Source organism: Austrofundulus limnaeus, unplaced genomic scaffold, assembly GCF_001266775.1.
Source record: "Austrofundulus limnaeus strain Quisiro unplaced genomic scaffold, Austrofundulus_limnaeus-1.0 Scaffold53, whole genome shotgun sequence".
NCBI classification, from domain to species: domain Eukaryota; kingdom Metazoa; phylum Chordata; class Actinopteri; order Cyprinodontiformes; family Rivulidae; genus Austrofundulus; species Austrofundulus limnaeus.
The window spans coordinates 1270874-1285911 of NW_013952455.1; the positions used below are offsets into that span (position 1 = coordinate 1270874).

The 15038-nt window shown below is 37.6% G+C and overlaps 1 protein-coding gene and 1 long non-coding RNA gene across 4 annotated transcripts in view; both read right to left on the reverse strand.

Moving 5' to 3' along the window:
- Positions 1-609, reverse strand: part of LOC106517827 (uncharacterized) — a 1460-nt gene extending 851 nt beyond the window's left edge. The window contains exon 1 of the long non-coding RNA XR_001310254.1: positions 84-609. This is a non-coding gene — a long non-coding RNA (uncharacterized LOC106517827). The remainder of the gene's footprint in view (positions 1-83) is intronic.
- Positions 610-719: 110 nt separating this feature from the next.
- The window catches only part of LOC106517828 (choline transporter-like protein 2), a 28469-nt gene continuing 14150 nt past the window's right edge, over positions 720-15038 (reverse strand). For 2 of the 3 annotated variants that reach the window (XM_014008853.1, XM_014008851.1), the window contains exons 5-22: positions 12698-12782; positions 12398-12511; positions 12252-12312; positions 11966-12089; positions 11536-11619; positions 11329-11441; positions 10169-10300; positions 9976-10075; positions 9658-9750; positions 7987-8071; positions 6020-6282; positions 5838-5932; positions 5626-5729; positions 4061-4134; positions 3905-3975; positions 3561-3649; positions 3388-3472; positions 1176-2891 (exon numbers count right to left, since the gene is read on the reverse strand). In XM_014008853.1, coding sequence (XP_013864307.1) covers positions 2728-2891; positions 3388-3472; positions 3561-3649; positions 3905-3975; positions 4061-4134; positions 5626-5729; positions 5838-5932; positions 6020-6282; positions 7987-8071; positions 9658-9750; positions 9976-10075; positions 10169-10300; positions 11329-11441; positions 11536-11619; positions 11966-12089; positions 12252-12312; positions 12398-12511; positions 12698-12782 — 1936 coding nt within the window. In that variant the 3' untranslated portion in view covers positions 1176-2727. Of the gene's footprint in view, positions 991-1175; positions 2892-3387; positions 3473-3560; positions 3650-3904; positions 3976-4060; positions 4135-5625; positions 5730-5837; positions 5933-6019; positions 6283-7986; positions 8072-9657; positions 9751-9975; positions 10076-10168; positions 10301-11328; positions 11442-11535; positions 11620-11965; positions 12090-12251; positions 12313-12397; positions 12512-12697; positions 12783-15038 lie in introns of those variants that run through there. The other variant, XM_014008854.1, reaches the window with a different exon arrangement.

A 15038-nucleotide genomic window follows, 5' to 3' on the forward strand; every position in this document is an offset into this window, starting at 1 on the left:
TCATGTTAACCACAGACTAAAGTTAACCAGTAACCCCTAACCTCATGTTAACCACAGACTAAAGTTAACCAGTAACCCCTAACCTCATGTTAACCACAGACCCTAAAGTTAACCTTTAATCCTGATTCCTCATGTTAACCTCATACGTCACGCAAACTCGGAAATGCCGCAGTCGGCAAAGACGGACGCGCAGGGGACAAGCGTCTATATGTAACGAGTCCGACATGAGAATGTGTTAGAGGGTCATACAGTATACTGCCCATATGCGGTGAGTTGTATGTACAATAAATACTTCTCTTGCCATGCTAATTCCGCAAGAGTATTACAAATTTTGTCTACTTCTCTTCTGTGGGGACTGAGTTGGGGAAAAAACACATTAAAAGACTGAAAACAAAAAATTATATGAAAACATTTTTATTTGAAAATATCTCAATTCCATAAATACAGAAAACCCTCAAATAGTCCTGTACAATGAATACAATGTTGTACATTTACATACTGTACGGTTGCTGATAAAAGTTGATATATCCCTCTAAAAAAAAGTCAACTACACTGTCACACGTATCTTAACATAAAACACAAGCAAAAGAATAAAAAATCCCCAAAACCGTATTTTAAAGCTATTTTAAATATGTACATCAGTTATATAAGCTGATTTAAAAAATGCTTAAAGTATGTTGCTTCTTCAATTAAAAAAAATAAAATAAGTTTTTTAAAACATGTTGAACTTCATAATAGAGAACATAAAATGTTTAAAATCTGAAAGATCCTGGCAGGACATGTAAAAAAAACTATTCTGCAGGTGACTGACAGCGTTTATCCCCTCAGTCAGGTTTAGCCAAAAGCACCACCTCTAAACAGCGAAAAATAACAAAATGGAGTTTTACTGAGCCGGGTCYGTCTTGTTCTTCTTATTGAGGATTTTACGGAGGTTCTCTGACATCAGGTAGGGCTTCTCAGCGCTGCCGTCGTTCCTCTCCAAGTCCTCCACTGGAAGAAGATTTAAAAAAAGAAAATGCATTAAGTACACGTAGTAAAGTCACTGTGCTCAATACAAACATCATAGTCAAAACTTCACCATCTATAGTTGTGAAAGGAAAATTTTATACAGACAAAACTTAGTTTGGTTAAAAAAAAGGYAACTTATCAATAATTCAGACAAATCTGAACAAAGCTTTGATTTCAAGTTTGTTTTTATTGTCTTAGACTCGGTACAAGTGACTAAGCACAAATCTATTATAGAGAGATACAAAATATAAATCCTAAAAAAAAGTTTAAATCCCAGTTCACTTGTACAGACTAAAATTTGACATGGCTTAGTGTGAAAATTAAAGTGCTTTACTGCGCAAAACTCCCAACTAATGGCCCAAGTGGTTCTGAAATCAGCTGTAAAAAAGGCACAAGACGGGGTTCAAGTTTTACTGGAAGAGACGAGATGTTAAAGAGGCAGAAGTTAGGAGACACAAGTCATTCATGCAGTGTCCAGATGCTTGCCTGAACTTACAAAGTACAGTGTTGTCAGTTTTATTTAAAATATTTAGCTATGAAGAGAAACTTTACCTCATTCCATGATTCCTATGCCAAGACATGAGTTCAGCTGACCATCCACTTTATGCCAACAGTGAGCGATCAGCCAACTAGTGTAAAAACTTTACAAACAGTTGGAGGAAAACGCAGATAAGCACACGCTAAAAGTGTTGCTAAGTTTTATCTGTAGTTGACCATCTATAATAAAACGAAAAGCTGTGGTTAAACGAATTAAAGCTTTTAGTTTAATAAAGATGGTCTAATATGGTGTCTATTTGAATTCAGGGAAATCACATGAGAACAAAATAATCTACATCTAAAGTAAACTACTTCTAACTTAGTCATATTAAGATGAAACACCACACTACAGAAGTGTTCTCAATAAACCAGTTAAGCAAGTTTGAAATTTTCAGCATTGAATTTAAAGAAATAGCTAAACAACTGATAAGTTTTTTTTTCCCCTGACCGGACTGACAAGCTAATGGCTAATCTTTGTTAGCCCAGGACCAAAGTGCTGCTTAAAAACCTCATATCAAAAAGGTCATAATGATGCAACTACCACTAAATAAAACCGAACCTTAATGTCATCAACTTCATTACAGTTATTTGCATAGATATTTGTAGTTATCTGTACCAACCAACAGGGACAGCAGCAGCTAGCTGTAGCACTTCTGGCACAGTATGYATTATATTTCTGCCAGAATAACAGCAAAATGCGCAACCGATAATGGTTTTGTTTTATTACACAGTGTTAGAATAGTGTTATAGAGTTAGAATCCACTATTTGTTTTTAAATATTGAGTTATTTTAAGATAGCAGCAGTTCAGTTTAGGCTCTAGGCTCCACTCAGAGTTGTCGTTGGCTCATTAATCTGGTCAGAAATAATTTATTTCTCTAAATTAAGGTCATTAAAAAGAGTGGTATTTATTCCTAACATTTCCAATGACCCCCAGACCAAAGAAATTGAAGGATTTAGTATTTCCATTAGAGTCACATGATGAAGGGAAACCATATAATATCAGTTTACAACTCAAAGAATTGGATTTCCTGAAACTGAACATTACATTTGTGCCACTTTAAGGCTTGGTGTTTTGGAGCTGTGTTAACGTCCTACTGGGTAACTGAACTCCAGCTCYTTCCTCTGAGGATTGCAAACAGCTGAAAACTGTTTGTAAATGTTGTGTCTCTAAGTCCTGGTCTCTAAGCTGTGTCCTCCTGAGGCTCTTGTTTCAGCTGGGTGTCCTCATCAAGCTGCTGCTGTGAAGACAGACTCTCCGTCTTATCCTTCCACAGAATCTCACGAAGACTCGGCGTCATGTAATAAGGCCGAGCAGCTGAACCATCGTTGCGTTCCAGGTCTTCACCTTAATGTGTGTGTGTGTGCGCGCATGTGTTAATGGTTTGAACAGAGGATTAGGATTAAAAAGTGAAGAGGCACAAAGAAGGGAAATGGAAGGTGTTGGTTTGTGGGAAGTGAGAAAAGAAAAAAAAAGGAAGAGACAAAAAGAAAAGAAAGTCAAACCACAAGCAAGCAAAAGCTCCCGACAGACAATGCAGAGTTTAAAAGTTAAAGTYCATCAACAAGCAACCCCAACTTTCAGGTAAGAGTTACAATTAGCAGACTGTTATGTTGAAACAAAGCAGAAATGTCTTTGTGGAAAACCTTTTTTATAAAATGAAGCAATTAAGAATTAGTGACAGCCCAAAACCAAGAGCAAAGTTAGAAGATCAAGGCTTTTTTTTTGCAGCTTTTCATTGACACATCACGATTTATAAATTTTGTTTACAAGGTACCACTTACTGAAAACTGTATGGATCTTAAAAAAAAAAAAACAACAACCAGAGGATTGAACAACTTACAGAAACAGAGGAACAGTGTGTCCACACACATTGAATAGACACTGAAGAATCCATGAGCGATGAGATATGAGCCWATCACCACAGTCTGGAAGTCAGGAACAAAACCAAAATTATAAAACAAAACAAACACAATCTGACCCGAGAAAAATGATTAAAAGTCATTTCATCCTCACCAGGATGGGTACCCAGTAGTAGTGCAGATTAGGAGCTGTATTCTGAAAAGCCTGGACTCTTCCAGAGAAGAAGAAGAAAGCAAAGACCCCTGTCCAAGGAGATAAAATGGTCACTTCAGTTATACTGCACAAAGTACATTAAAGTCTAAAGCTGGTGCAGATCTATTATACTGGTGATTTATACTGAATTAATTGATACTTCAAAATAACTTCAAATTACAATCACAGCAACAAATAAAGTCAAGCCTCACACATATTATATAATTATATATTTAGTTTTCACAAGAAAGGCTGTTTGTTTAATTTACATTTCTGAGCATCAAACATGAATGAAACATACTGACCAACAAGCCCAACGACGAGAAGTTTTCCCAAAAACAAGAGAAAATCTGTCACTTTGTCTACCACCACAACCCTGAGTGGAAAAAATAAAAAGTTCATATTAGTCTGGAAAATGCATAACAATAAAACAACAGTTCAGATTCAAATTAGTAAATCACCTGACAACATTCCTCAGGAGGAGGAGGAAGGCATCTTTGGCAGAAGTGCAAAAGTTTTTGCCATAAATCGCAATCTAGAGGTCAAACAYACAAATTACATCCATAACAGTTAAYAGTAACACCAGAGAGAGGTCCAACAAGGAGATATAAATTAAATTTTAGACAAATCTATTTTATAGAATTTAATTTAAATTATAAACAAATCAGAGTTCAGTGTCAATAAGGTGGATCTTATCTGAACAGATTATCCAACTTCTCTGCACATAACCAGATTATGGTTAAAGGAAACCTTCATTAATTTAAACATTTTGAGTTGAGCCTGATAACACCATGTCATTTTTTTATTAAATGTTCTGGTGTTATTAAAAGGATTTTTTTTCAGTGTGAGGTGTTGAAGAGTTAATTGCCATCTTACATGTTGCAGATGGCTTTTTAAATCGTCTCAGTTTGAAAAAAAAAGAGTTCAAGTCTGACAGGACTGATGAGCTAARAGCTAGTCCAAAAATAACTTGGACCAAGGAGAATGGCTTTCATCTTAAAGTAGCTCCATGTTAAAACTTTTATAGTGGTATAATACTATCATTTATTTAGCTTTAAAAGAATTTTAAAAATCTAAATCATGTTGTGAGCCATCACTCATTTCAGACTAACTTCAGGATTTTTCAGCCTTTGCGGTGCGCCCTCTGGTGGTGGAAAAGTTTGGGAGACGCACTTGTGCAGGAGCGTTTTGCTGCAGAGCCGCAGAGGATGTGCAGCGGAAGTTTCTCGTTCGGYGTCATTGAAAAAAAAATTCACTCCCAGACCAGAGCAGAAGCYGGTTGGTAAATTATTAAGATGGATTAATCAGAACATGAAACTAAAGTCCAACTCTATTTTACATTTTCACAGTTAACAAGAAAAAAAAAATTATCCTGATTCCGGTGAGTAAACAGCTACACAACTTACAACTGGAGGGAGGGGGAATATTTTAGTAATACAGTATATGAGAATATTAAAGGTTATTGTGGTTGTACATTTAAAAAAATCTGTCAATATTTACCACCATGTATACCACCACCACTTTATGGATGATTTTTGGGGTTAATTTCTCGTATTATACGCGAATAAATACATTAATGCAGAATTGATGGAGAACACAGCAAATCTGTTTGGGTCATAGTCCCACTCAGACTAATCATTAGCTCATCTGTCCTGTTGAAATTAAACTATTCCTCCAGAATGAGGTCATTCAAAGAACCATAAACAWCATAAGATTAATAATTCAGAACTTTTTCACAAAGCCCCATCTCAATATGGAAACAAATATCATTTTAATATCCATTTTCACAAATGTAAATACAACTAAAACAATTAACATTTGCAATGTCACCAAATTTGTGTGTTTGACAATTTGTTATATTTCTTGATACTTCATCTGACAGAGCACCTAATCATTTTCAGAATTGTAAAATAAAAAAAAAACAATAGTCCACTTTAGTTAAACAGATTGTAGACTTTAGGTTTTGAGATRACTTAAACTTTGAAGGCCTGCTTTTTAAACAGCTTGCTTTGTATTCCCTTCTCACCATGATGTAGGCGTTTCTGTTCAGGAACTTGATACATTTCTCCAGACACCAGAAGCAGCACTTCAGACAGCACAACAGGAATTTTGCAAACTTGTTTTGGGCTCCTGTGGATAAAATATATATATATAACAGACGACAATAGTTTATTTTATTTTAAGTATTAAGACGTGTTATTAATCTACAAAACTCCATTAATACAGAAAGCACGAGACCTTTCAGTTTGTGGTCCAAATACTCCAGAAGAACCCTGATAACCTGAACGATTGCGAGGATTAAAGAGCCAAACGCCAGACTTCCTGTGTGGTACCTTAAATAGAGTACAAGTAAGTCTGAAAAGTATAAAAACAACTCCATCAAATGACAAATCGACAATAATCAGCAAGAAACTACACACCTGAGAGCTCTCCCCATGGAAGAAAATACGGGGGATTTGGGTATATCCTTTGGTTTGGAAAAGGCCCAGTAGTACGAGGCAAAAGCCCCAGCTAAGGTCATCTGTCCCAGACCGATAACGAAGTTGGCACACCAGAAGAGGAGGAAGACGTTGTAGAACTGCAGGCCGATCAGGTATTTGTGGTAAACCGTTTCTCCACCGTAGAAGGCAAAAAGACACTGCGAGTCAGGACACTGTGTTTTCATGGAACTTGTTGAGTAGTTCTGAAGTCAGGAAAAAACAAACAATACATTTATTAATAAAATTAAATATTAAATGATTCATGAGAGCAAAAAATAAAATGATACTTTGAAAAGTTGCCTCCAGTAAAAACATGTTTTGCAACCTGTAGTAATGTAAATGTTTTCCAAGATGGCAGCATGTCTGTTGTTTGGTGTCTCGTCTGCTTTGTCTTTCTTTTAATAAGCTGTTTGAACCAAAATTTTTAATGAGTTTCTAAACATTTTATTTAAAAAGGTTTTGTATGAACTTGTTCTGAAGGATTCAATTTTTTGGATTTTTCATACACTATACTGCCAAAAGTATTGGCTCACCTGCCTCACTCATTCCTAATCCACAGGGTTCAATATGAAGTTGGTCCTCCCTTTGCAGCCAGAACAGCTTCAACTCTTCTGAAGGCTGTCCACAAGCTTTAGGTGTGTTTATGGGGATTTTTGACCATTCTTCCAGAAGCACATTTGTTAGGTCACATACTGATGTTGGAGAAGACCTGGCTTTCATGCCATGTTCACACTGAACATGTTTTGAGCAGCAAAAAAGCACCAAACGCCTCCAGCTGGACGCACTATGTTCAGACCGGGACACAGAGCAGACGTGCATCTGAAGAGGGCAGAGCATCTTGGTTTTTTCCCGGTCTGTCCTCAGCGGATGAAATAAAGATAAAATAAAGAAAATGGCTTTGATTTATTTACTAAAGAGCAAGCGAGCGTTGCGCACAGCAGATAATTAACTCAGATGATTTAGAGGCGATTTGTCCAGTTAGTTTTGCCACTCCAGAAGCTGCCAGCTGACTGACTTTTTTTGTCCTGAGCAGCTGACCCACATCGGTACTGATATATCCTGCCAGAAAATCCAACTGCAGACTGTCAATTTCAGCTAAAGAGCTCCTGTCCGTCTGTTTTGGTTTAGTGGGCAACATTCAGGAAACTGTCATGTGGAAAAATGAGTCTCTGATTGGTTGTCAAGACGCATCAAGCGGCGAAAGTTCAGATTTTTGAACTCTGGCGTCRGCTGCTTTCAACGCACCTCAGGCACGCGCATTCCTTGCGCACCGCGCCAAACGTACGTGGCATGCCGCATGACCCCTAAAGGCGCGTCCACCATAGACTTTGCATGTAAACTGGCTGCTCCTGCAGCTCAAAACGTGTTTGGTGTGAATCCACCATCAGTCTCTGCTCTAATTCATCCCAAAGGTGTTCTATCAGGTTGAGGTCAGGACTCTGTGCAGRYCAGTCAAGTTCATCCACACCAGATTCTGACATCCATGAATTTATAGACTTTGCTTTGTCACTGGTGCACAATCATTTGGATAGGTGAGCAAATACATTTGGCAATATAGTGTACCTTTTTCTGGGTTAGAGTCTCTGGCCTTCCACATGTACTGTGTGGCCTATCCTTTTACTAAAGCTAATTTTGCAAACCTGTGGATTCACTACAGCATGACTTGCTCATAGCTTATATTTGTAGCTGTAATCATTTACAAGATATGAAGAAAATTCAACTGCTGAAATCCACCTCTCTACTGCAGTTTTGGCWTTGAACCTGAAACTACAGGACTTGTTTAAGAGACTGTTGTATTTGCTGCTGCTGCAGATCTTGGCCGGGTCCCTCTTGAAAAACAGGTTTTTAATCTCAATGGGACWTCCTGGTTAAATAAAAGGTTAAATGAAGAAAAAAGAAATACTTACAGCTGGATCACAATTTTGCCTCGAGTATTCACACGCAGATGTGTTGAAAATTTTGTAGATGGCCTCATTGGAGGTTGATAAGAAACTGATCTGTCAAGGTTTATGGTCGGCAAGAATTAGATCAAAAACAAAAAATTACTGTTTCATTCCCAGACATCAAGTTTCATTTTGCATCCAAAATATTTTCCTTTGAATCAGTGAGGGATAAAAAAAACATCCATGTCTCCAATTTAAAACTATTCTAAACTCTACAACAGTGATAGGCAGCTGTCAGGCCGCGTCGGTCCAGCCTGCCAATAAACTGCCTCTGGTAGGGTCTCCCAAAGCAGAYTGGTACTAGGTGACAGGCCAGACAAAAAGCACTTTAACACACTCACATGGACATACAAAAAGAGTAATTTTTGTAYRTATTCATGCATGTAMAAAATTTCATTTTTATCCTGCATGAAACCCTAATTCTAATGCATCGTGAAGACCTTACAACTGCATTTTAAGTTTAAGTCCATAGGAAATTATTCCTGGTGATAAAGCATGCAGACCTTCAGGCTCTTTGCCCTGACAGTAACCATACAAGGTTAAATGTAATAGTCTGATGAAGGAAATATAAAATGCTGWCTTCTGCTGGATGCTACAAGTTTTTAAGTGAAGTGGTTTTCATATTTCCTTTTTGTCTTATGACAAGAAAAGATGTCAACAACGAAGGGGTTAGTAAATGTCATTTCCAAACAACTGGAAGTCCACTATTCTACAATAAGACATACTGTTCACAACGAGGGGGGAAAAAAGATGGTTACCAAATATTGAAGGAATTCCCCTGACAAAGTCACCCTAAAGGAAGATTGTGCAATGCTCCGAGAGATTGAGAAAAGAATCAAAATCTCCATCACAGAACTCATTTAGTGAGTTAAATGTTAAAGTTCACAAATGGACAATTAGAAAAGACTGAAAAAGTATGCTTTGTTTAGGGTTGCTGAAGAAATTCTCTTACCGATTTAGGTTTGCAAAAGTTTGTCTGAATGACATATAAGATTTCTGAAACAGTGTTCTTTAGAAGATGAGAGAAAAATAAAGATGCACAGAGCGATGTTTGGTAAAAACACCACCAACTGTCCAGCACAGTGGGASAGGAATGATGATTTGGACAGGGTTTTTAGCCACAGGACCCGGGCACCTTGCAGTAAAATCCTCTGTAAGCCAAAGTTTACTAAAATCAAATGTGAGCCCATCTGTCTTTCAGCTCAAACTAGATTATAAGTGGTTCGTGCAACTAGACTATTCCAAATAAATAAATAAATAAATAAATAAATAAATAAATAAATAAATAAATAAATAAGTAAGTAAGTAAGTAAGTAAGTAAATACTACAACTAATTGGCTGGAATAAATAAATAAAAAGAATAAATGCTTAGGTCAAAGTCCAGACTTCAACTTGACTGAACTGAACTAACAGAGCAGGACCTTATGAGAGCTGTGCCAAGTTTGAACTTCCTTGATCTCACTGTATTTCTTTACAGACAATTCAAAATGTTGCTTTTTAAGATACTGTCAAATAAAATACTGCAAGAAAAATTAATTCAATGGTTAAAAAATCCCAAGATATTAAGTGAGCAAACTTGTGCTTTTTAATAAATATTAAATAGACTAACAGAAAAATAATAAAATAAAAGGATACACAGCAGTTACTGCCCAGTAGGCGATGACGATGGCCAGGAGAAGGAAAGTGACCAGTGGGTAAATAAGGGAAAACATCATATATCGAATGGCTCTGGAGGCAGAAAAGAAAAATCACTGATTGTTACAAATCAAAAATGTAATGTCCATTTATCCAGATATGTTTGAGTTTGTTTTGTTAGCTGAACATTTTACTTCGTTAAGAATCATCGCACTGAAATTATTYTTAAGTTGGAACAATCTTTGACCAAGTACTCTACATCTGTTTTTAATGTTTTTTTAATTATTATATTTTAAATGTTCTGCTGTGAATACTGACTTGCTGGCCTCTTTAATGAGAGCAATAGCGATGAGAATCCTCTTCCTGAGGAAGATGAGAAGTAGGATGATGATGACCTCTGTGATGGCCAGGATAATCACTGAAAGACAACAGGAAGAGAGAGAGAGAGATTATAATAATGTCCCATTTTAACAGCAACTAAAGAACATGTGGATGTGGGAGATGTACTGACTGAAGGCCAGCCACGTCTGTCGGATCTGAAGGTAGACTGTGAAGTCGGTCTGGAAGCCCAGTTCCTGGATGGTCACATTAGCACCTGCTTGTCCCTTAAGGGCAGCATACTCCATGTAGCAGTGGAAGATACCTAAAAGCACCCAAACAAACCCACAAACAGTTTTAACATGAGAAATAAAACAAGGTTTTAATGAAGGGGCTAGGATACAACATCATAGGAGAAAAATTTGAAAGTACGAGTTTTTTTAAATCATCCTCACCTATCCTCATGATGGCTTTTTCTTTTTTCTTTTAAGGGTAGCACCTTGCATGGCTGCTGGACCCAGGGCACCTGTTCTTCAAGTCTGTTGTGTTTTGTCTACATCACAACAGACTTGTGATGTTCTTGTTTGCTACTATAGTGATGACATTTACCTCTCTTAAACAGGTTGTTCCAAACTATAATTTCCCTTCATGTGATCAATAAAGTATCATTCATTCATTCAAATTTACTTTAACAGGAGAGACCCCTGTGCTTTTCAGCATCCAACTAGAGACTATTTATATAGAAGATTGTAAAGATTTTGAAAGAAATGAAAAAGTAAAAAATGCAGTTTTATTTAAAGAATCTCATTGGGTTTTACACAAACACATTTTTTATTTAAGTTTTATATCTTGACAGGAAAAAAAATCATATCCTTATATTAGGCATGTTGTATTATACTGTTAATAAAAAAATGTGGTATCTCTCTGGGCTAATTGTGTCTAATTGTGGTTACAGCCTTTTCTTGTTTGCTACTATAGTAATGACATTTACCTCTCTTTTTAAGTGAATGTTACCCTGTCAGAAATGTTTGTAATTGTGTTCAGATAYACATGAGAAACAGTGTGGGCAGAGCTGATAGCATTCAGTCATGACGACCATTTCCTTCTGAAGACTAATTTCTGAAACATGTCCAGTCAACAGTAACAATTTGAGTTGAACGACTTCTTGCCTTCTCACATTTTACTTTTGTACCCAAACAGTGTTACTCATCTCTRCTGGGCACGTTCAGGATTTAATAAACCAACTCTGGTCAGCTGTTTGGAATTGACTTCTAAACAAGCTGCCAGATTATCGAGTTATTTAGAAGAAAGTAAAAAAAGGTCCATAGTGAGATATTGGGTTTTGGCTCTCACCGTATCCTATCACAGCTATCACCAAAGCAATGATGATCCAGACCATGATGCCAGCCAGGAAACGCATGAGGAAGATGAAGAGCAAGCTGATGACCATGGCAATAACCAACCCTCTGTAGAAAGTAGAGAGAGCAAGCAGGGTGTGAGTGAAGAAAGAAAAATCAAACAACAACAAGAAACCATAATAATGAAGATTTAAAAACTCACAGGATGATCCAGTACCACGAGTGAGTGAAATCCTCAAARATTTTCATAATCGTCTGACGAGCTTCAATAACCAAAGTGGCATTTCTACAGAGASACATCTGAGTGTTTATCTACTGTCGGTGTCAAATGTTACATAATCACATGTACGTTGTAATCACACATTTTAAAATTTCTTTCTCGTAACTCAATATACCTGTACGTTGCTATAAGTTTCTAAAAAAAATACAACTCCTGTCTACACAGATCCACCAAAACTGAAATTTTAGAAATGTCCACGTTGGAAACAGCTTAACGATCAAAATATTTCCTCACCAAATAACCTGCGTGTGGGCATTCATAGCAGAAATGTTTTAAAACCATCTGTCATGTAAATAGGGTCTGAAAGTGGTTACAGAGCAGTGTTACTCCTTGTGACGACAGATCCACTTACTTTACTCCATCTACAAGATCCTTGGCATCCCTCATGTTTCCAGATCCATCGTCAAACTGAGTGTTGTTTCCTACAGTCACTTTGCCATCTTTTAAGCCTAAAGCTGGAAAGCACCTTCGGGTGACTGAAAGACAACAAAGAAAAATGACTGTCAAATACTGATTTCACGACGTGGTACACTTTCAGCTACTTTATAAGACAGGATGTAAGCAACACAATTCTAATAAAATGTCTTGAAATATGAAGAAATTGAATATTTTACAAATACTTCAGAACTTCAACTCACAGGGCTTGCTGGGTATCAACATAGCAGGACAGAGACCTAACTGGAGGATTTTGGGTACACCCTGTATTGTGGTACAAAAAAAATTCAATCACAATGACAGGATACAGAATGATACTAACAAAAAAAATGTTCTCACTGCAGCTCACCATTGACTGCGTCACACCCTCCTTGCAATAATTCTTGTAGTAGTCAAAGTCCTTTGTGTTGGCGTACGCATTGACTAACGTCAAAAACCTATCTGGGCAACTCTGCACACACATCTAAAGATGAACATTTAAAGGACAAAGTCACATTAAATTCAGGAAGAGAACAGCAGCTAACAAACTGTGTGACCATGAAAAAGAAGAAGAAGAAGAAGAAGAAGCAGAAAAAGAAAAGTCATCACATCCTCAAATAAAACAAAAAATATAGAGCAAAGATCATGATGGAGCGGATGTAGTTCCCACCTGTGTGGTCGGACACTGAAACTCCAGCAGCACCATGGGGCTGGCACATTTCATGATATTGAAGTAGAATAAATTGCTTTTGTTCCTGTTGAACGCAAAAACAAAAGCAGAGATTAAAAAAAAGGAAGATATTCACTTTTGGTCAGTCAAAATGAAAAACTACAGAACAAAGTGTTCATACAACATTGTTTACAAAACATTCCTTTAAAAGGAACAGTGTGCAAAATCCAGCGACATCTAGTGRCTGAGGTTCYTTATTGCAACCAAATGAAAAATCATTCCACCCCACCCAATCCAAACACATCGGAGTCTCTAYGGTGGCCATCAGGTCAGAATCAGAATAGCTTTATTGTCATTCACATACGACATCAAAGATGAAAGGCAGAACAAAATTTGCAGTTTAGAACATCCATTAAGGGAAAGACACACATGACAAACATKGGGGAACGAATGAACAGATCTTATGCAATGGGTCGCGCTACCTTTTGCAGCTTGGGAAACACAGAAAACAATAGGAAAGCAGTGTTAAAAAAAGATGCTGCTCTGATCCTATGTTTACTCAAACACCGAGGCATGTGCTGGGGGGAGGGGGCTGATGAAACACATGGTACGGGGTGGGATGCAGCGGAGCCGGTGACGTTTCAGGTCAATACTCTGTGCTGGAACCAATCAAAGACCCSCAGAGTCCAAAACCATTTGTTATCAACCCAACCTCAGTTCCCAGAGTTCAGTTGTCTGTCACCATACCACCACCGCGGCCTTCGGACTGGCCCACCCACGGATGATACGGGGGAGGGAATGGGGGATCAAGTCTTTGTTCTCATGTCATACAGGGAAGTTTTGATAACTTCYGAGCTCCAAGGTCAGCAGCTGCAGGGATCCAAAAGATAAACATRATTGTTTTGGGACAAGCATCCTTGGGTTTACTGCTGCTTTACAGTCTTAACTGCATCTCTGTAACGGCGAAAAAAATGCTGAATGTTCAGAATTTCATCACCTCAATGCCTCTCTCTCCGTCTGAAACTTCACCCAGGTGTAATCCTACTCCTCACGGGCACGCTACTGAACTGTGATTCTCAGCAGAATCACGTCCAGTTTGCAACTTATTTCCCCCAGCATCTAAGTCTGTGCATTTCCAATATGGAAGACTCCATCCAAGGTCCCTGACAGCTTTTGACAGGCCTGGACTGCTGTCAGGATCACTTTCATTTTCCGATAAGCCAGGACTCCTCCACAGYCGATCAGCAGGAATCCAGTTATCATAAATCCAAATATATACAAATCTTCCACGTCTTCAATGGAAAGCGCTGCCAAACAGATCAGGTTCCAACCCCAGGAACCAGTGACCTGACCAGTCGCCACCATTCCACTTGGACAGCTGCACTCCCCTCTCTCCAATCTTAATGTGGAAAAAAAATAGTGTCAATTGCGTTCAGAGACCAGTTGACCAAATCCATAGTTCCTTTTGTTTTCGGATGATAGGTAGAAGAAAGGCTTGTAAAAGCTGCGAAAAAGCTGCGAAGCAGGAAAAGAGGGACAGGTTCGGGTGAGAGCAAAAAGCGTCCGACTCCTCTGAAGGCCAAGCAGAAAAAAAAAAATCAGGTGTCATAAATCTTTGATTCTCCCAAACATGATGCCTAATGGCAGCTTTAGAAACAGTGCCATTTCAAGTGGTAAGATTCACTTCATTAGAAAGTTACGAAAAGTAATACCGGTACGTAAAATTGTCATAGCTACAATGACAGACGAAACATATTTCCATATTTCCTTTTCCGATCTTAAATTCCGCTAAAAGATATGCCTAAACATTACTCACTGTTCCTTTAAACCAGAAGAATGCTAATATGATGTAAGAATCAATACAAACTGGAAAATCCCTGTGTGCAAATCAAAGAAACACATTTTGTATAATAAATTATTTGTACTTTGGTATCTCAAATAGATTTGTGTACTGTGGCTATAATTCTTGGAAACGGTCTTATTAAAAAAAAAAAAGAATGTCTGATGACTGCATTTCCTGCTGTGTACAAAACAGTGATTGTAGTGCTGCCCTAGAAAACACTGATACAGATAACGCYGCAGTGAACATGCCAAACTAAAAAACAGCTGTGAAACTGCTTCCAGTTCCCGTCTGTTTTCCAACAGTATGTYCAGTGTGCTCTTAACATGAAACTTGTGATGTCTAAACTAAAATGAAAAATATCCACAATTATGACCAGAAGAACTTAAAATGTTTTATTTTACTTGTATAAAAAAAATTAATGAATCTCTTGGGTCCCAAGCTTATATTTTGTGCTTATTTTAATTTCCCTTAGCCTTTAGATTATTAGAACCTTATAAA